General features: G+C 45.5%; 1 protein-coding gene across 3 annotated transcripts in view; it reads left to right on the top strand.

Annotated features, from left to right (window-relative positions):
- The window catches only part of gli2a (GLI family zinc finger 2a), a 442,689-nt gene that overhangs the window by 374,868 nt on the left and 46,188 nt on the right, over window positions 1-21,633 (top strand). For all 3 annotated transcript variants that reach the window (XM_055638741.1, XM_055638742.1, XM_055638743.1), the window contains one exon: window positions 7,504-7,653. In XM_055638741.1, coding sequence (XP_055494716.1) covers window positions 7,504-7,653 — 150 coding nt within the window. The remainder of the gene's footprint in view (window positions 1-7,503; window positions 7,654-21,633) is intronic.

Raw genomic sequence — 21,633 nt, 5'->3', positions numbered from 1 at the left:
GACCTCGTTCTGTGTTATGAATGTCTGTAACATCCATTTGATCCAAAACTCTCCATTACATTATCAGAGAATTAATTTGCGGCATTGTATCTCCCTCCCTCTGGTATTAGGCATTCATGTTAACAGTATGTTAAAATGAATATAGCAATATGATAAATAAAGCAGACCCTTAAAATGTATGATCTGCTGGTCTATATGTGAGCTACTTAGCACCATGAAGGCATTCAACATTATGTCAGGCATGTATTAGGGAATATATCAAACATTTAACAAGCTTTCCTGAGTCCAATTTAAGGACCTAAATAGGCCGCAAATCAGTAAATTAAAAGACCATTCAGCCCATCAAATCTAGGCAATGCTAATGTCCCACACAAGCCTCCCTTCACCTACCTTTATCCCACGGTAACAATTTATTCTGCCTTTAGTTTATCTTCCCTTAGAAGTTTCAACGTTATTTTTTTCGTAACTATGCACGTGTCATTCAGTTCCACATTCTCACAATTCCCAGAGACAAGACTTCTTGTGAAACGGAGGATTTGATTTATTAGGGACGCTATTGTACATAAGGCCTCAGGTAAGGACTTCCCCAGTAGTGCAAGTCGCTCTCTGCTGACTTTCACCTAACCCCTTCAATGTTTTGCAGTCCTCTATCTGCGCACTGTAGGGCATTGTCTCAGCTTGGCTTCATCTTCCTGTCTACAAATTGCCTGGGTTCATCACAGCGCCTGCTTGAAGAAAAATCACTGTGTCTTTTACGATTAAAACTGGCCGATTTCCTGTGGGCTAGGATTGTAGTTTCTTGACGAGCTGCATATTAATCTCTGTGTAGCAGAGTCCTTGCCTCCTGACTCCTTGCCATCTTGAAATTAGAGACGCAGTCAGGAAATTAAATCTCCAAAGCTGCCTTTGGCATGATATGAACAAGCTGTTGGGCAGTCGAGGTCTTTGGAACTCATTTCATTTATTGCTTATTTTCTAGAATAATCACATTAGCGTTATCGTACCGGCCATGATGTAGATATATTTTACATAATATGCCAAGACCTTCACTCGAGGAACTGTGCACATTTTTTCTCACCCGTACAAAATCAGTTAACCCAGGAGTAAAATTGCTCCATGGAACCACAGTAGCACTTTGCGGGACGTTTGCAGCTTGCACCGTGACCTCTGATATAACAAGGGCATCACTTATGGCTTTTTTTCCCTGTGGTAGGGAAACAATATAATGGCAGTTTAACATCCAATAACATGACACCCTCCCCTCTGCCAGCAACATAAATGCTTGGGTGACCTGACCTGAAAGTACGTGCAATTCAAAAAATGCGGGAACGGTGCAAGCCGTGGGCATTTGCTTGGTATTTTCCTCCCATACGTTTTTTGTTTCCAGGCAGCGCAAGTACTTTCATTCCACAGTTCTCATCATTTCACTCCGCTAGGACTGCAATCCTAAAGTAGTGGAAATGTTCTTTGATGACCCTCGGACTATCCTTGATCGGACTTTGCTGGCTTTACCTTGCACTAAACGTTATTCCCTTATCATGTATCTATACACTGTGAATGGATTGATTGTAATCGTGTACTGTCTTTCAGCTGACTGGATAGCATGCAACAAAGGCTTTTCACTGTACCTCGGTACACATGACAATAAACTAAACCGAACTGGTTTTCATCGAGTGCACTCTGGCCTGTTGGGCATAAACCACAGCCCAGCTGTTTATGCCCCTGTCCCACTTAGGAAACCTGAACGGAAACCTCTGGAGACTTTGCGCCCCACCCAAGGTTTCCGTGTGGTTCCCGGAGGTTCCTGGAGGTTTTTGTCAGTCTCCCTACCTGCTTCCACTACCTGCAACCACCTGCAACCTCCGGGAACCGCGCGGAAACCTTGGGTGGGGCGCAAAGTCTCCAGAGGTTTCCGTTCAGGTTTCCTAAGTGGGACGTGGCATTAGCAACCTATAACACAAACAAAGTAGCTCAGTCTGCTCCCAGCAGCCACATTAACTCATTTGGACTTGTCTTATCAGAGATATTCCCTTTCTTCCCCAACCTTCTCTGCTCTTGAAAACTATGCCTCTGCCAATCACCCCTCCCCCACCCCACCCCTTCAACTGTATCCACCTATCACTTGCCATGGTCTGTCCTGCCCCCTCCATTCTTTATCATCTTTCTCCACCCCCCCCCCCCCCCCCCCCCCCCCTACAATCAGTCTGAAGAAGGGTCCCGACCTAAAATGTTGCCCATCCTTTTCCTCAACAGAGTTCCTTCAGTATTTTGCGTTTTGCTCAAGATTCCCACATCTGAAGTTTCTTGTGTCTCCTTCTTTCTCTCTTTCCTGGTCATGATGAAGGGTGTTAGACCTGAAATGTGAATTATTTCTCTTCCCACTGGTGCTACTTGGCCTGCTGAATATTCCCACCGTTTTCAGTCTTCATTCTAGCAGGGCGTCATTATTTAGACCACACAAAATAGTACAATACAGGGAGCAGATCCTTCAGCCCACAATGTCTGTGCTGAACAGGATGCCATGTTAAACTAATCTCCTCTGCCTGAATGCGATCTATATCCTTCCATTCCCTGCATGTTCAAGCATGTTCATGTGCCTATCTAAGAGTAATTTAAATACCGCCATCATATCTGCATTCACTCCCACCCAGGCAGCACCTTCCCGGCACCCATACTTTCATCTCCTTTGACCTTAAAACTATGCCCTCTAACCATTGACCTTTCAACCAAGAGGAAAAGATCCTGATTGTCTACCCATCTTTGTCTCTCATAATTTTATACACAGATCTCCGCTCCATATGTTCAAGAGAAAACACTCCAAGTTTGTCCAATCTTTCCTCACAGCTAAATAGCCTCTTATTTACTACTTTATCGAGCTGCAATGTCACTTTCAGGGCATTATGTACGAGCACTCCAAGATCTCTCTGCTCCACAACTCTACCCAGGGCTCTACCATTCTCTGAGAAGGTAGAAGATTGAAGGTAGAAGGTCCTGCCCCGGTTTATTTTGCCAAAATGCAACACCTTACAATCAGCGGAATTGAACTCCATTTGCCATTCCTCAGCCCACTTGCTCAACTGATCAAGTAGCCGCTGTAATTCCTGATAACCCCCTTCACTGTCTACTATACCAGCTATTTTACCGTCATTGGCAAACTAACTAATCATGCCCTGTACTTTTTCATCCAAAACCTTGATATCGATGACAAACAGCAATGGGCCCATCATTAGGCACACCATTAGTAAAAGGGCCTTCCGATCCGAAAAACAATTCCACCATCACCCTCTGCTTCCTACCATGAAGCCAATTCTGAATCCAGGCGGCTGGCTCTCCCTGAATCCCATGCAATCTAACCTTCCCGAGAAGGCTATCATGCAGAACCATACCAAAGGCCTTGCAGAAGTCAGTGGAGACTGGGTGTTCCTGCCCACATCAAACTTCTTGGTTACTTCAAATAACTAAATCAAGTTTGCGATACACAATCTCCCACACACAAAATCATGTGACTATCCCTAATCCACCCATGTCTTTCCAAATGCATTTCGTTGTCTCTGTACTGTACACTGCCAATGACAATTAAAATTGAATCTGAATCCCGTATTATAATTCTGTCTCCTGCCCATAGGGTGGATGATAGGGGGGGGGGGGGGGGGGGGGGGGGGGTATGAGGGGGTGTGGGATTTACGAGAGGCACACCCACAATGCGTATTCTTTATTGCGTGGAATCAGGAGACCAAAGACCATGTCACGCCCAAACTGACTCTGGATACTTTCTCCAAATCCAAATCTCATCCTCCTGAGATGATTAATCCCAGTCTGGGATTCAATTGCCCCCTAATTAAAGGCAAATTAATCTAAATTGCATCTGTTTGGAGTAAGTCAATTGTTCACATATTGTTTAGGCACAAAGTGGAGACAGATGTAAAGGGAGAAGTAATGGGAGTGTCCTCGAGGAAAAATAGCAAAGTTTTGTGTGGGTGGGAAAGGGAAGATTTATCTGTTCACAATGCAAGAGCAGCAGAAAGAAAATTATGATCTGTAATTAATGTCCACCATTCCCAGGGCCCGTATTCATCACAAGCCCCTTCTTCTGTCCTGCCAAAGGCTTAAGCTGTTGACAGCAGGTGCATTTTATTGTGGAGTTCAGCTAATAGACGACATGCCTTCATTCGGCCTCGTTGTTTTCTAAAGACCAGCGTCTGCTCGAATACCGCAGATGCAGTGAAGCAAAGCAAAGCAGCATGTGTTTCACATTACCGACTTGTGTGTCAGTCTGCTGAGATGTGAGGCATTCGCCTGCAGAGACTTTCATGCGCTTGCCAGGACCACACTCCTTCAGTGCGGCAAGCCCACTGATGCGAGGTTTCCTCCCTCCCCTCCTTGCCCGATGAGCAGCAACAGAGAGCTGCAGATGCTGGTTAATCCACAGAAGGAAGCAAAGTGTTAGAATAACTCTGCAGGTCTGGCAGCACCTCTGGAGAACATGGATAAGTGATGTTTCGGGTCGAGACCTTCCCCAGACTCTTTTTGAGTCTTTTGAACAGTCTCGACCTGAAATGTCACCTACCCATGTTCTCAGAATCTGAGGAAAGGTCTCGAACAGAAATGTCACCTGTCGATAGATACAAATATGCTGGAGTAGCTCAGCGGGGCAGGCGGCATCTCTGGATAGAAGGAATAGGTGACGTTTTGGGTCAAGACCCTTCATCAGACTTCATCACCTGCCCATGTTCTCCGAGTCTGAAGAAGGGGCTCAACCCGAAACGTCACCTATTAATGTTCTCCTGAGATGCTGCCTGACCTGCTGAGTTACTCCAACACTTTGTGTCATAGAAACATAGAAAAAATAGGTGCAGGAGTAGGCCATTCGGCCCATTGAGCCAGCACCGCCATTCAATATGATCATGGCTGATCATCTAAAATCAGTACCCCGTTCTTGTTTTTTCCCCATATCCCTTGATTCGTTCAGCCCTAAGAGCTAAATCTAACTCTCTCTTGAAAACATCCCGTGAATTGGCCTCCACGGCCTTCTGTGGCAGAGAATTCCACCGATTCACAACTCTCTGCGTGTCCTTGCTGATGAGGTTTATGTCAACATTGGTGAATCTAACACAGGGATGTCTTGGATTGGCGTTGGCAGATTTACATTGAAAACCAAAATAGAAAACGCTTGAAACACTCAACAGGTCAGGCAACCCCTGTGGAAAGACAAACAGAGCCAAAGTTTCAGAACAAAGACCTTTCTGAGTGTTTCCAGCATCTTCTGTTTTCGTTTCAGTTTTCCAGCATCTGCAGTGTGACAATGAAACTTCTGAACTGTGGTAAAAGCCCAACTAGTTTACTCAAGTCCACCTAGAGATGAAATCTGCCAACTTACCTGATGTGGTGTCAATTTGATCAGCTGTTTCCTGCTCTCTGTTTAGTTTAGAGATACAGCATGGAAACAGGCCTTTTGGCCCACCGAGCCTATGCTGACCACGATCACCCATACACTAGTTCTATCCTACACACGAAGGACAATAGGTGCAGGAGTAGACCATTCGGTCCTTCGAGCCATCACCGCCATTCAATGCGATCATGGCTGATCATCCCCAATCAGTACCCCATTCTTGCCTTCTCCCCATATCCCCTGACTATCCCCTCCTATGTTAAAGAGCCCTATCTAGCTCTCTCTTGAAAGTATCCAGAGAACTGGCCTCCACCAGGCAGAGAATTCCACAGACTCACAACTCTCTGTGTGAAAAAATTTACAGAAGCCAATTAACCTAGAAACTTGCACGTATTTGGAAACCGGAGCACTCGGATGAAACCCACGTGGTCACAGGGAGAACGTACAAACTCCGTAAAGACAGCACCCATAGTCAGGATCGATCCCTGGTCTTTGGCGCTGCAATGGAAGAGCAATTCTACTGCTGCTCCACTGTGCTGCCATCTGAAACATTGTCTCAAATGTTTTAGCAGCTCACTGACTTCAGGGACAATTTAGGAAAGGGAATTAGTATGAGACGAGCCAGTAGCAGCCACATTCCAGGAAAACATTCCAAGTAAAAAATAAAATTAAAAAGTGCTGGGCTTAATTCTTTAAACATGAATGAAAACCTGTTTCAGATTTCCTTGTCTTTGAGAGATACATATGCAGTCGAGCCATATAAATACGTCTCTAAAAGTAGCTGATTGCCAGCATTAAAATCCTTCCTCTTGGATTCGAAATTGGTTTGACTATATCAGGGGGCTGGTGGATGTTTACTTCCCTGATTGGAAAGAGTTGCCGCCTTACAACGCCAGAGACCCAGGTTCGATCCTGACTAAAGGTGCTGCCTGTAAGGGTTTGTACGTTCTCCCTGGGACTGCATAGGTTTTCTCCGAGTTTCCCGGTTTCCTCCCACACCCCAAAGACGTACCGGTTTGTAGACTAATTGGTAGAAATTGTAAATTGTCCCTAGTGTGTGTAGGATAGTGTTAGCGTGCAGGGACGCTGGTCGGCGCGGACTCGGTGAGCCAAAGCTGTATCTCTAAACTAAACTAAAAAATTTAAAAAACAATGCTGCGCTGATGGGATCGGTGCTGCGACAATTATTGTTTGGGATGTATACGGGTGAATTTATTATAGGTTGCTGAAAATCTCATCATAAAATATATATGAACCCTATTGGCCATAGAATCATAGAATTCTTGCAGCATGAATGGACATTGTTTAGCCCATCAGAGCTTCTCTGAAGCAAACCTATTGTCCTGCTTTTCCTTGCATCTTTTTCTCTCTTAAGTGTGTAGATAGCTCCCTTTCACAAGCATGAGCTTTCTTGTACTGCTTGGCCTTGCTGGAAACTCCTGCCAAATCTGATCCTGATCCATTACCTACTATAGTCCAGATGGGCAAACTTAAAGCCTTAACCAGTTTAGTTTTGAGACGCAGCACGGAAACAGGCCCTACAGCCCACCTAGCCTGTACTGACCAGTGATCCCCACACACTTACACGATTCTACACACACTGGGGACAATTTACAATTAAACCAAGCCAATTAGCCCACAGCCGAATGAATGAATGAATAAGTTTATTGGCCAAGTATTCACATACAAGGAATTTGCCTTGGTGCTCCGCCCGCAAGTGACAACATGACATACAGTGACAGTTCGGAATGACACATAAAACATTAAACATTAATAATAAAACATTATTATATTATTAAATGTATACCTGTAAGTCTTAGCGGTTGTTGAGGTAAATTTCAATTCTCTTTGAAGGCTGAATACTTAGCCATTATATTGGTTTATTGGATGATATTAAACCATTGTATCGACTACATTGCCGCAAATCAATTTAATGATGAGCATTTTAATGACTAAAGATCATATTGTTCAACGATGCACAAATACACTTGCAAACAAATTGGCGTTATTCCTAACCTTTGTCTGCAGGTATCACAAGCTTTTGCCTGCAATTTGCGCCGAAGATCTTATTCTTTTTTTCTGAATCCTCTGCATGTTTCTTGTCTTATTTGCAGCATATTAACAACGAACACATCCACGGGGAGAAGAAGGAGTTTGTTTGCCGATGGCGGGACTGCTCTCGTGAACAGAAGCCGTTCAAAGCACAGTACATGCTGGTTGTGCACATGAGGCGACACACAGGGGAGAAACCGCACAAGTGCACTGTAAGTCATCGCCACAATTGGTGTGGGACCTGAGGGGGGGGGTCGCTCAATAACCTCAGTGAGAGAGAGTTCTCAACAAGTCAAAGTTGTTGCAGGAATTTATGGCGGTGTGATGGGCAAATATAATAGGGTGAATCATACCAACAAAATTATTTTTTGAGTTTAGTTTATTGTCACACATACTGGGGTACAGTGAAAAGCTTTTAAAGTTGTAAGGAATATGAGCAGAATTAGGCCATTCAGCCCATCAAGTCTACTCCGCCATTCAATCATGGCTGATCTATCTCTCCCTCCTAACCCCATTCTCCTGATTCTCGCTGCCTCAAAAAGGCTGGCAGTATCATCAAAGACCCACTCATCTCCCTCCTACCTTCAGGTAGAAAGTACAGGAGCCTGAAGACTGCAACAACCAGGTTCAGGAATAGCTACTTCCCCACAGCCATCAGGCTATTAAACCTGGCTCGGACAAAACTCTGATTATTAATAACCATTTTCTGTTATTTGCACTTTATCAGTTTATTTATTCATGTGTGTATATATTTATATCATGGTATATGGACACACTTATCTGTTTTGTAGCAAATGCCTACTATGTTCTGTGTGCTGAAGCAAAGCAAGAATTTCATTGTCCTATACAGGGACACATGACAATAAACTCACTTGGACGAACTTGAACTTCTCCCCATAACCTCTGACAGCTATACTAATCAAGAATTCCATATTCACCACCCTCTGACTTTTGTTGCGTGCTAACCAGTTAGCGGAAAGACAATACATGATTACAATCGAGCCATCCACAGTGCACAGAAACATGATAAAGGGAATAATGTAAATAGCGTTTAGTGCAAGATAAAGTCCAGTAAAATCCAATCAAATATAGTACGAGGGTCTCCAATGAAGTGGATAGTAGCTCAGGACTGCTGTTTAGAGATACTGGGCAGAAATAGGTCCGTTGGCACCGAGCCTCCGCTGACCATTGACCACCTGTATGTACACCAGCTCTGTTATCCCAGCTTTGCATCCTACACACTAGGGGCAACATGCAGAATCTACAAACCTGCACGTCTTTGGAACATACGAGGAAACTGGAGCACCCAAAGAAAACCCACGTGATTACAGGGAGAACGTACAAACTCCACAAAATATATGAACACCATAGGCCATCGAATCATGGAATGCTTACAGCGTGAATGGAGACCAATTATCCCATCAATTTTATTCTGAATTTCTCTAGAGCATTCCTATTCCCCTGCTTTTCCCTGCATCGTTTTCACCAAGTATGCATCTAGCTCCCTTTTGAAAGCATGAGTTTTCTTGTGCTGCATGACCATGGCAGGAAGCCACCAGTAGTCAGGATTGAACCCGGGTCTTTGGCGCTGCGAGGCAGCAGCTGTACCGCTGCGGAACTGTGAAAACAGAAGTTTTAGCTTTCTTGTGGATTCAGTGTGAATCGGGAGGTCAGGTGCAGAGCTGTTCCCCTTTTTGCCACTAGTCTCTGTACGTAGTCCAGCAGTGGCATGCTATGCTGGTGAGTGGATGCCTTTGGCTTCCCAGGGTTATACCAGGGATGTATGGTGTCATCAACCATGAGCATATAGGCAAATTGGGGTAACTTTTTATTTAATTCATCAAGTTTCAATTAATTTCTGATATATTTAATGAAAATCAAAACATACCCAAAATGTTGTCTGTTTATTTCCCTCCACGGATGCCACCTGACCTTTAAGAGCTCTATCTAACTCTATGAGGAAAATTTTCTCTGCGAGGATTGACACAAACTCGAAGGGCCAAATGGCCTCCTTCTAAGTCTTGAAATAGGAAACCAGTGCTTATCTTCAAACTGTCATGTCCCCATAATGTACACTGGCACCATCTTGCTCTGGCCAGTGATATATAAAAAAAGATCAGCTTGATTAGATTCTAGTCAAGTCAAATCAAGTCAAGTTTATTTGTCACATACACATACGAGATGTGCAGTGAAATGAAAGTGGCAATGCTCGCGGACTTTGTGCAAAAAGACAAACAACCAAACAAACTATAAGCACAATCATAACACACATATTCTTTTACATAATAAATAATGGAAGGAAAAACTTTCAGTAGAGTAAGTCCCTGGTGAGATAGGCGTTTACAGTCCGAATGGCCTCTGGGAAGAAACTCCTTCTCAACCTCTCCGTTCTCATCGCATGGCAACGGAGGCGTTTGCCTGACCGTAGCAGCTGGAACAGTCCGTTGCAGGGGTGGAAGGGGTCTCTCATGATATTGTTGGCTCTGGAGTTGCACCTCCTGATGTATAGTTCCTGCAGGGGGGCGGACCAGGCGGCTTTGTGGTAGAGAGTTTAATTCAGGTAGAGAGTCGAAGAAGCCTGTTAAACAATGAGCTCTTTACCACAACGCAGTGGTAGTCGGAGAGAATGGCGACTCTAGCCTGAGAGGGCCTGCATTGCTGTCACCAGTGGAGCAAGTAATGTGACCCTAATCACAAGGAAACTGTTTTCTTTACTGAATGCTTTTTTTTTCAATGTTAATTAGCCTGAGCTTTCAGGATGGGTTGTTTGCAATGATCAATCTGCAGTACTTAAGACTTGGATCGTATTTCAGATGCGGCAGTGCAGAAGGAGTGTGAATTCAAAGTTCCCCTTTTCCTTGAAGGAAAAGTGTGGAAAAATAGAAACAAAAATAAAAGAGGGTGCCTTAATCAAACTCAGCCAAGTCGCCCGGCTAACATGATAGCAGCATTTCAAGAACATCCATCAATACCTCAGGGCAGAGTAAAGCAATAATAAGCACAGGGATTCATTGCAGAGGACCAATCTCTCACCTTGTCTTTGAACTTTCTAAGAATCCTTGCTACACTTTTTTTTACAAAAACTGTGGGCAATTCAAATGCTCAATTAGTAACAAAATCTATCTTTTTGATTACCCAATATTTATAAATAGCAAAATGATTAAACCTCGTAGACCATTTTATTTTCAGTGGGGTCACTCAACATCTTTGCAGAGTGTTTGTTTGCCCCTGCTTTGGTGGGAATGTGTATTAATTCCTTTGTAAATAGAGCAGAGGGGAATTTCATCCACTTTTCTATCTGTTGTCACCCTCTTGTCTCGTGGATAGTTCGTGGATACTGGTTCAGGAAACAAGGACAGGATAGAAGCCATTTTATTACCTTATAAATTCATTGGACATAGGAGTAGAATTCGGCAATTCAGCCCGTCGAGCCTATTCCGCCATTCAATCATGGCTGATTTATCTTTCATTCTCCTGCCTACTCCCTGTAACCTTTTGACAACCTTGCCAATCAAGAACCTATCAATCTCCGCTTTAAGCTCATAAGTTATAGGAGCAGAATTAGGCCTATCATGTCTACTCTGCCATTCAATCATGGATGACCTATCTTTTATTCTCAACCCCATCCTCCTGCCATCTCCCCATAACCCCCGACACCTGTACTAATCAAGAATATCCAAAGACTTGGACTCCACAGCCATCTGTGTCAATGAATTCCACAGATTCACTACCCACTGGCTAAAGAAATTCCTCCTCATCTCCTTTCTAAAGGTACATCCTTTTATTCCAAAGCTGTGCCCTCTGGTCCTAGAAGCTCCTACTGGTGTAAACATTCACTCTATCCAGGCCTTTCATTATTTAGTGAATTTCAATGAGATCCCCCTCTACTCTTACAGCCTAAGAGAGTTGGCAGTTACACAAGGGTGCCTGGTGGCCCATAAGTTGCTTCCAACTCTTTGCTGTCACAGCCCTTCATGTAGGAGATGAGAGTGCAATTTGGTTTAAAGCGAGGATTCCGGCTGTTAGCTTTAACAAGGACCTGAAGAAAGACTGGATATACTTGGTTTATACTCTCTAGAATTTAGGAGATTGAGAGGGGATCTTATAGAAACTTACAAAATTCTTAAGGGGTTGGACAGGCTAGATGCAGGAAGATTGCTCCCGATGTTGGGGAAGTCCAGGACAAGGGGTCACAGCTTAAGGATAAGGGGGAAATCCTTTAAAACCGCGATGAGAAGAACTTTTTTCACACAGAGAGTGGTGAGTCCCTGGAACTCTCTGCCGCAGAGAGTAGTCGAGGCCAGTTCATTGGCTATATTTAAGAGGGAGTTAGATGTGGCCCTTGTGGCTAAGGGGATCAGAGGGTATGGAGAGAAGGCAGGTACGGGATACTGAGTTGGATGGTCAGCCATGATCATATTGAATGGCGGTGCAGGCTCGAAGGGCCGAATGGCCTACTCCTGCACCTAATTTCTATGTTTCTATGAAACAGCTCCCAGCCTTCGTGAAACTGTGGGGCCTCGTTTCTGTCACATCTTTGAAGGTCATGTTCAACCACATAACCGTGAGACTAAGTTCCACCCACAATCAGTGATATTCCTTCAGGATGAACCAGCTTCCTTTAATTCCCCCAATACCACGTTGCTGTTGACACCAGCAGCAGGAACAGGTGCAGCAAATCTGTTTTGCTAGCATTGAGCATTTCTTTGATTAACAAGAAACAATAAATAGAAACAGACCGAAATACCCGCCAGTCTTCTGGGGAAAAACAAGGAGCGTTAACATTTTGAGTACATCTTGTGGTGAAACGTGATAAATGGTGTAAATATTAGAGCAGCTTTTCCCTTTTCCGTTGCATTTATTTTTTATTCAGAATTTCCATTAATTTTGAATCCACGGAACTTTAACATAAGCAGAAACAATAAACAGAATCATAGAGCAATTCAGCATGGAAACAGGCCCTTCAGCTCAAGATCCCCACACCAACCAACCTGTCCCATCTACACTAGTCCCACCTGCCTGCATTTGGCCCATATCCCTCTAAACCTATCCTATCGACGTGCCTGTCTCAATGTTTCTTACATGTACAGGTACAGGATACTGAGTTGGATGATCAGCCATGATCATATTGAATGGCGGTGCAGGCTCGAAGGGCCGAATGGCCTACTCCTGCACCTATTTTCTATGTTGTAATAGTACCTGTCCCAACTACCTCCTCGAGCAGCTCGTTCCATACATCTACCATCCTTTTTGTGAAAAATGTACCCCTCAGGTTCCTATTAAATCTCCCCCCCCCTCTCACCTTAAACCTCTGTCCTCTGGTTCTCGATTCCCCATCTCTGGGCAAGAGACTCTGTATGTCTGAAGAAGGGTCTCGACCCGAAACCTCACCCATTCCTTTTCTCCAGTGATGCTGCCTGTCCCGCTGAGTTACTGCAGCATTTTGTGTCTACATTCGATGTAAACCAGCATCTACTGTTCTGTCCTACACATTTTGTACGTCCACCCGATCTTTTCCTCTCATGATTTTGTGCACCTCTCTAAGATCACCCCATATCCCCCCGCACTCCAAGGAATAGAGTCCTCGCGTGCTCAACCTATCCCTGCAGCTCAAGCTCCTGGCAACATAAATCGTCTCTGCACACTTTCCAGCTTGACAATATCTTTCCCATGACATGGTGCCCTGAACTGAACACAATACTCTAAATGTGGCCTCACCAACGTCTTATATAACTGTAACATGATCTCCTAACTTCTATACTCAATACTCTGACTGATGAAGCAGTTAGAACTCTTGGCCAATGTGCCAAAGGCCTTTTTGACCGCCCTTTTTGATCTTAGTAAGGGTATTACTAAATGGAATATTAGACTATGGAACACCATACCGGCACTTGAGTTAAATACTGGAGCTTATAAGGAACTGGAAAAACATAAGATTTTAATATAGGTAGCAGGGAATGGGTCAATAAGTCTAGATAGTGCCTATTGAAGTTATTGATAGGAGCAGATGTGTTAAATGGCCTTGCTATTGCTGTCATTCCCATGATTCTGCCCCTTGTGCAGTGCTACTGTGGTCTGCTGTTTCACGTAATCGGCCAGTGAATTTGGTGAAGTATATTGGAAGTGTCACATTCAGGAAGTCATCAGATTATAAAAGGACTTATATGAATGTCAGTTGTGCCTCTCTCATCCTTCTGCCCACCTTAAACTTCCATTTATCCTGGAAGTTCTGCTGCCTGAATCCTAACTTGTTCTGTTCCGTTTGCCTATTACCTCTGCATTGGCCGACCTCTACAGGTTCATGGCTCAGTTTGCAGCGGTAGAGTTGCTGCCTCACAGCGCCAGAGACCCGGGTTCGGTCTTGACTGCGGGATCGCTGTCTGTGCGGAGTTTGTACGTTCTCCCCGTGACACCGTGTGGGTTTCCTCCGGGTGCTCCGGTTTCCTCTCATGTTCCAAAGACACACAGGTTTGTAGGTTGATTAGCTTTGGTAAAATTGTCCCCAGTGCATAGGATTGTGCTAATGTATGGGGATCGCTGGTCAGTGTGGACCCGGTTGGCTGAAGGGCCTGTTTCCACGCTGTATCTCTTAATTTTACTTCGGAGTCACGTGAGTGACTACGTGAAGAACCCACCCAGCGCGCAGGCGCGGCATTACGTCAGCAGTGCAACAGCGGCAGCAGCTGGAGCCAGGCTCTCCAGCTGCAGCATAAAGACGAGACCTCAGGTAAGTGCCTTTTTTGTTTCAGAGTCGCGCTAGAGAGAATAATGGCCTCTCGCAAGCGACCAGCCAGGAGGACTGCCTGCCCTACTCCACCCGAGGACGGGTCCATAGCGGGACGGCAGCCTCTCGCAGCGGAGGAGCTTTTTCAACGCTCCCGCTCACCCGACACCGAGCCGCCCCCAGTGCTGCAAATCTCGACGCCCCGCACAGGGAGGAAGGCGACACAGAAAACCGACCGGCCGGTGTCCTCCGATGATTCGGAGGAACGGGAACACTCTCCCCCACCGAAAAGGGGAGACGTTCGGATGAGCTGCATGAGGCAGCTCCTCGAACGTATGATTAATGAGGAGATGCGGCATCTCCCAGGAGGACGGGCTTTGGCCTCCTCCTCTCCACACCCTTCTGTACCCTCTATATTCGAGGGCAGTAAGGGAGGCCAGGACTGGGCTGGCCTATCCCAAGGGCAGGCGGAGGATATCGTCAGCATGCCGGGCGTGCCGGAAGAAGAGCTACTGGGTGTAGTGGGCCGATATGCGGCACCACCAACAACTGGGATGGTGTTGCCACCCAGAATGGCGGCAACTATAAACAGGCTGTCCAACAACCCGCTGCAGGACAAGGCTGTCCAGCAGGCCCTTGACAACTACATCGCGCCCAAAAATTGCGAGGCGCTGAAGGTCAAGACGGTAAATGGGCAGATCTGGAACCAGCTGGGGCAGCACATAAGGGCTCAGGAGGTAAAAATGCAGCGAGTCCTGAAGCTACACTCAGCAGCCGTCACCGCCTTTGCTCGGTCAGTTGGGGAGGAAGACCTGACCATACCCCAGCAAGATGCCCTCGCACTGATGTGCGGCACCACGTACGAGCTAAACAACCTACGGCGGGACAACATCAGGCCTGCCCTCAACCCAACATATGCGGGCCTCTGTAAAGCTCCAGCGCCCGAACGACAGGCGCTGCTATTTGGTGCGGATCTGCCCAAAAGGCTCAAGGAGTTGGAAGAGGCGGCAAAACCAGTAGGCCTCATGAGGGCAGGGCCAGGACCGAGCAGGGCGAAGACACCCAGTTGGCCGCACGCCTCGGCAGCCACCAGCAGATACCGAGCTGGTGAAAGCCTGGTGACCGCCTCCCACTACCCCCAGTGCTCTTTTTTAGAGCGGGGCCCAGGGCGGAGCCGTGGGAAGATGCGCCGCCCCACCGCAGCACCAACACGGACAACCTTGGGCCAGACCCACCGGAAACGACCCCACAAGTGAACATGGAGGTAGGTGGGTCTGGTTCCTGTCAACATACACAGACAAAGGGTGTAGTATTAACAGGGGGACGTTTGAGGTTCTTCAAGCATGTTTGGTGCTCCCTTACTAACAATCAGTTTATACTCAACAGTATTAGTGGATACAAGATTGAATTCAAACCAGGCGTAGAACCGCCAGTTCAGCACATGCCCCAAAGGGTGTTCCTTCCCTCGGCAGTTGAGAAGGTAGAAGGACAAGCTGAACTTGATCGGCTCGTGGCTAAAGGCATCATAGAAATGACCACACACGAGCCGCAAGAATTTGTATCAAATATTTTTCTCAAAACTAAAAAAGATGGTGGATGTCGCATTATTATTGACCTGACATCACTTAATCAGTCTGTTGAGTATCAACATTTCAAAATGGAGACATTTGTCACTGCCAGACAACTGATCTCCAAGGGATACTACATGGCAAGCATAGATATCAAAGATGCTTACTATTTGGTACCCATTCATAAAGATTACTTTAAATATCTGAAATTTATCTGGAGGGGCCAGCTATGGCAGTACCGAGCTTTGCCCAATGGTTTAACGACAGCTCCCAGACTATTTACGAAAATTCTTAAAGTGGCCATGAAGAAATTGAGAGAATTAAAACATTTAGTAGTGGCCTATCTGGACGATGTTCTCATATTAGGAAGAACACGGGATCAAGCTGTCGCAGGAGTGTTAGCCACTAAACAACTCCTTGAAACTTTGGGTTTTATCCTCCACCCAGATAAATCAATATTGGAGCCTACTACTAACATGGATTACTTAGGCTTCACTATTGATACGATTCACATGACTGTCACTCTGCCCAGAAACAAAACAGTTTCACTCATTGAAGCTTGTAGCCATTTAATTGCCACACCGCAACCTAGAATACGGCATGTAGCCAGAGTTATTGGCTCTATAGTAGCAGCATTTCCGGCTGCCCAACATGGGCCCTTGCATTATCAAAATCTCCAAAGAGCAAGGACTCATGCATTACGCCTTCATAGGGGGCATTATGATCGCAAAATGGATTTACCCGCTGAAGCCAAATTAGAACTTCAGTGGTGGGTTGACAATATTTGGCACAGTCACAGTCCTATCACCGTAACCAATCCTAACATAACCATTGCAACGGATGCCAGTGCTTTAGGCTGGGGAGCTACTAACTCCAAAGACAGCACAGGTGGCAGATGGACTAATTCAGAGGCATCGCTACTACACTCACTGGGCATTAACTTTTTGGAAATGCTCGCCGCCTTTTATGGGCTAAAAGCATATGCATCTGGTATGCGACACGTGCATGTTAGAATTATGATCGACAACACTACGGCAGTATCTTATATCCAGCACATGGGTGGCATTAAATCAGTATCATGCGACAAATTAACTGCTATAATCTGGCAATGGTGTGTCGAGAGACATATTTGGCTATCAGCTGCCTATTTACCAGGCAAGCTAAATTTAGTGGCGGACACCAGGTCACGAAAATTCAACGACAACATCGAATGGATGTTGGACCCAAAATCATTTGCTAAAATTATCAAGCAATATGGTACGCCAGATATAGATTTGTTTGCGTCTAGGTTAAATCACCAACTACCCATGTATGTGGCTTGGGAACCAGACCCAGAGGCAGCAGCGGTAGATGCCTTCACGCTGGACTGGGGAAATTTCTTTTTCTATGCTTTCCCTCCCTTCTGCCTCATCAGTCGGGTACTCCAGAAAATTCAGGCAGACTCAGCCTCTGGCATTCTGGTCGTGCCCGACTGGCCTACCCAACCATGGTTCCCAATGTTCCACGACATGGTGGTAGAGACACCAATGGTCCTTCAACACCACCCCCAATTATTGACTCACCCGGTAACTGGCATTAGCCATCCATGCCACCAAAAATTGAAACTCCTGGTTTCCAGATTTTGAACAGGCCTTACCGGGGATTGGGGTTATCAGACAGAACAATCACCACCATGTCGGCATCCCTGCGAGTTTCCACCAAGAAACAGTACCTGACCTTCATCAGGAAATGGGAACAGTACTGTCTGGACGCAGGGACATCCTACACGACGACTTCGATCTCGGATGTGCTGGAGTTCCTGGCCCACCTGCACCATGATCTCAAGATGAGCTACAGTGCCATCAACACGGCTCGGAGCGCACTGTCCGCATATCTAATGCCGATAGAACAGCATAGTGTGGGATCCCACCCTCTAGTCATCAGACTCCTTAAGGGGATCTTTAATACCAAACCCCCTACGCCTAGATACACTCACATGTGGGATGTGAGTGTAGTTCTCACACACCTTCGAGGTTGGCCTCCGGTGGGATCCCTGAGCCTGGAACAGGCCACTTACAAAACCCTCATGCTCATGGCGCTTGTCTCAGCTCAAAGGGTCCAGTCGCTCCATCAGCTTAATCTAAACTACATGGTGACCACCCCAGATACCATTACTTTCACTATGCCGGGGTTGGTAAAACAAAGTAGACCAGGTACATCAAACTCCCCGATGATCTTCCGGGCTTACCCTCCAGAACCTAGGCTGTGTGTGGTGACCCACCTTCAACATTATCTAGACACTACCCAAACGCTAAGAGGGAGAGAGAAAGCCTTATGGGTTAGCCACAGGAAGCCTTTTGGACGGGTAACCAGCCAAACATTATCCAGATGGTTGAAACAGGTCCTCAGCATGGCAGGGATTAACACTAATGTTTTTAAATCCCATTCAACCAGGGCAGCGTCCACCTCAGCGGCGGATAGGATGCAGGTTCCCCTCGACCACATCCTCAGAGCAGCGGGATGGTCAAGGGAATCGACATTCCAACGATTTTACAACAAACCGCTGATGGAACAGGACGTCTTTGCGGATACTGTTTTACAAACCGCAAAGTTATGATTTAAAGCCCATGGGAGCTATTTTGTTTTTGTTATAGTTAATAAATATTTCTTTTATAACTAAACAAACTTGTTGGTCTCTAGCTACCACTTCCTCCCTCGATGACCTTTCGGCAGTGAGTGATATAACTGTTACACGGTTTGAAATCACAGACCTTTGAAGTCTTCACGTAGTCACTCACGTGACTCCGAAGTAAAATAGTAAGATTAAACGAGTACTTACCAGTACGAAGTTTGATCTGTATTTTATGAGGAGTTACGATGAGGGATTACGTGCCCTCCGCTCCCACCCTCATTATATAGATCAAATTCGGACTAATGTCTCGTTGGTCTTCACTATCTTTACTTCAACTAGTGTCTATCTGTGATTCCACACCGCTGCTTGGAAGTATGCCGCGCCTGCGCGCTGGGGGGGTTCTTCACGTAATCCCTCATCGTAACTCCTCATAAAATACAGATCAAACTTCGTACTGGTAAGTACTCGTTTAATCTTACTATTAAACTTCGCATTTTAATATCTTATTCTCCAGGGGTTCAAGTTTCCCCATGCCTTTTAATCCTCTCTTTCTTTGTAACTTCTTCCAGCAAGAGATTTCTGTACTTCTAGGACTCAGTCCTCTTGTACATCCTTCACATCCATGCTCTAACCATTGGCACCTGAACCTTATGTACATAGTACATGGAAATCATCAGCACAGTAACAGGCCCTTTGGCCCACAATGACTGAGCCAAACAATGCCAAGATAAACTAATATAATCTGCCTGCACATGATCCAAATCCTTCATTCTCCGCATATCCATGTGCCTATCTAAAAACCTCCTAAATGCCGCTATCATGTGCATCCATCCGCATCCCTGGCAGTGTGTTTCAGTACCCACCGCCCTCTGTGTAAAAATACTTGCCCCGCGCATCAATTTGCCCCTCTCAACTTAAAGCTGCACCCTTTAGCAGTAAGCTCTGGAATAACCCAACTAAGCTTTGGAATAGTCTCAGGTTTTCACATTCAAACTTTTCTCCTTCAATTGCAATGCTCCTTAAAACCTACTCTTTGACCATACTAAGAATCATGGAGAGTCATAGAGTGTGGAAACAGACTCTTCGGCCCAACTTGCCAACACTGGCCAACATGTCCCATCTACACTAGAAACATAGAAACATAGAAAATAGGTGCAGGAGTAGGCCATTCGGACATTTGAGACATTCAATATGATCATGGCTGATCATCCAACTCAGTATCCCGTACCTGCCTTCTCTCCATACCCCCTGATCCCTTTAGCCACAAGGGCCACATCTAACTCCCTCTTAAATATAGCCAATGAACTGGCCTCAACTACCTTCTGTGGCAAAGAATTCCAGAGATTCACCACTCTCTGTGTGAAAAATGTTTTTCTCATCTCGGTCCGAAAAGATTTCCCCCTTATCCTTAAACTGTGACCCCTTGTTCTGGACTTCCCCAACATCGGGAACAATCTTCCTGCATCTAGCCTGTCCAACCCCTTAATAATTTTGTAAGTTTCTATAAGATCCCCCCCCCCTCAATCTTCTAAATTCTAGTGAGTACAAGCCGAGTCTATCCAGTCTTTCTTCATATGAAAGTCCTGACATCCCAGGAATCAGTCTGTGCTCCCTCTACGGCAAGAATGTATTTCCTCAGACTAGTCCTACCTGCCTGTGTTTATTCCATACTTGTGCTTGATAGCGCCTGTCGATGATACCAGGCTTGTAATATCTTTGACTCAGGATTAACTTTTTACCGGCAATGCTTTGTATCTACCACATTAAAAGTGCGAGATAATTAAATATTGTAATATGAATGGCTTCACTCGTTTAAGTTAATATGTTTGTTTTCCACACCCAAGTGTGGCAGAGTGGTGCAGCTAATAGAGCTGCTGCTTCACAACTGAAAGAGGCAAGTTCAATCCTTACTGTTGGCCAAACCGTCTGAAGAAGGGTTTTGGCCCGAAACGTTGCCTATTTCCTTCGCTCCATAGATGCTGCTGCACCCGCTGAGTTTCTCCAGCTTTTTTGTGTAACCTTCAATCCTTACGTCTGGTGCTGTCTGTGTGGAGTGTGCACATTATCCATGGGACAACATGAGTTTCCCCCGAGTGCTCTGGCTTCTTCAGATATCCTAAAGGCGTGGAGGCTACGAGGTTAATTGGCCATTGTTAATTGTGTAGGGGAGTGGTGGGGAGATTAAAATAGTTTTGGTGTAGGATTAGTAGAAACAAGTTAATTAGGTGAGTGGGGACCAATTAACCGTAACCTGAGGTGCAACTTTTTCACTCAGAGTGGAGCGTATATAGAATGAGCTGCCAGAGGATGTAGTTGAGGCAGGTACAATAACAACATTTAAAGGGCTGTTTGACAGGTACATGGATTGAAAAGGTTTAGAGGGATACGGGCAAACCAGGGTATGTGGTCCTTGCTCAGATGGGTCATCTTGGATGGCATGGATGACTTGGGCTGAAGGGCCTGTTTCCATGTTACATGCCTCTCTGACTCTGGCCATGCAGACTCAGTGGGGGCAACGGGCCTGTTTCCATGTTCTATGTTATATGGATCTTATTGAAACATATAAGATTATTAAAGATTTGGACGTGCTAGAGGCAGGAAACATGTTCCCGATGTTGGGGGAGGTCCAGAATCAGGGGCCACAGTTTAAGAATAAGGGGTAAGCTGTTTGGAACGGAGACGAGGAAATGCTTTTTCTCACAGAGAGTTGTGAGTGTGTGGAATTCTCTGCCTCAGAGGGCAGCGGAGGCAGGTTCTCTGGATACTTTCAAGAGAGAGCTAGGTGGGGCTCTTAAAGATAGCGGAGTCAGGGAACATGGGGAGAACGCAGTAACGGGGGACTGATTGGGGATGATCAGCCATGATCACATTGAAGGGTGGTGCTGGCTCGAAGGGCTGAATGGCCTCCTCCTGCACCTATTGTCTATTGTCATCTTCAGTTTGGCTTCATCAGCCACCACATTTAACCAAAATCTCTTGTTAAAGTCAGTTATCAATGCTATTGCTACCATAGTAGGAAGAGTTGCTTCCACATATGGGAGAATTCTCTTTATCTTGGAAATGAACTGCGATGCAAGTTTAATTTTCCAGCACAGCGGTGGAAACATGTTAGCCTCACTCTAATGTCTCTTGAATATACAGTGCTTGTTGAAAATACGCCCTCGGGTCACGAAAACTGTTTCATTGCTCTGACATGTGGACTTTTAAACAAAGCATGATGAATAAATTGACAAGACGCTGTAGCTCAAATGATGAAAAGCTATGGTGCTTTCATTATTATTTCATGAAA

Source organism: Leucoraja erinacea, chromosome 7, assembly GCF_028641065.1.
Source record: "Leucoraja erinacea ecotype New England chromosome 7, Leri_hhj_1, whole genome shotgun sequence".
Taxonomy (NCBI): Eukaryota; Metazoa; Chordata; class Chondrichthyes; order Rajiformes; family Rajidae; genus Leucoraja; species Leucoraja erinaceus.
Note: the sequence above shows the minus strand (reverse complement) of the source record. Positions and strands in the feature narration are given on the sequence as shown.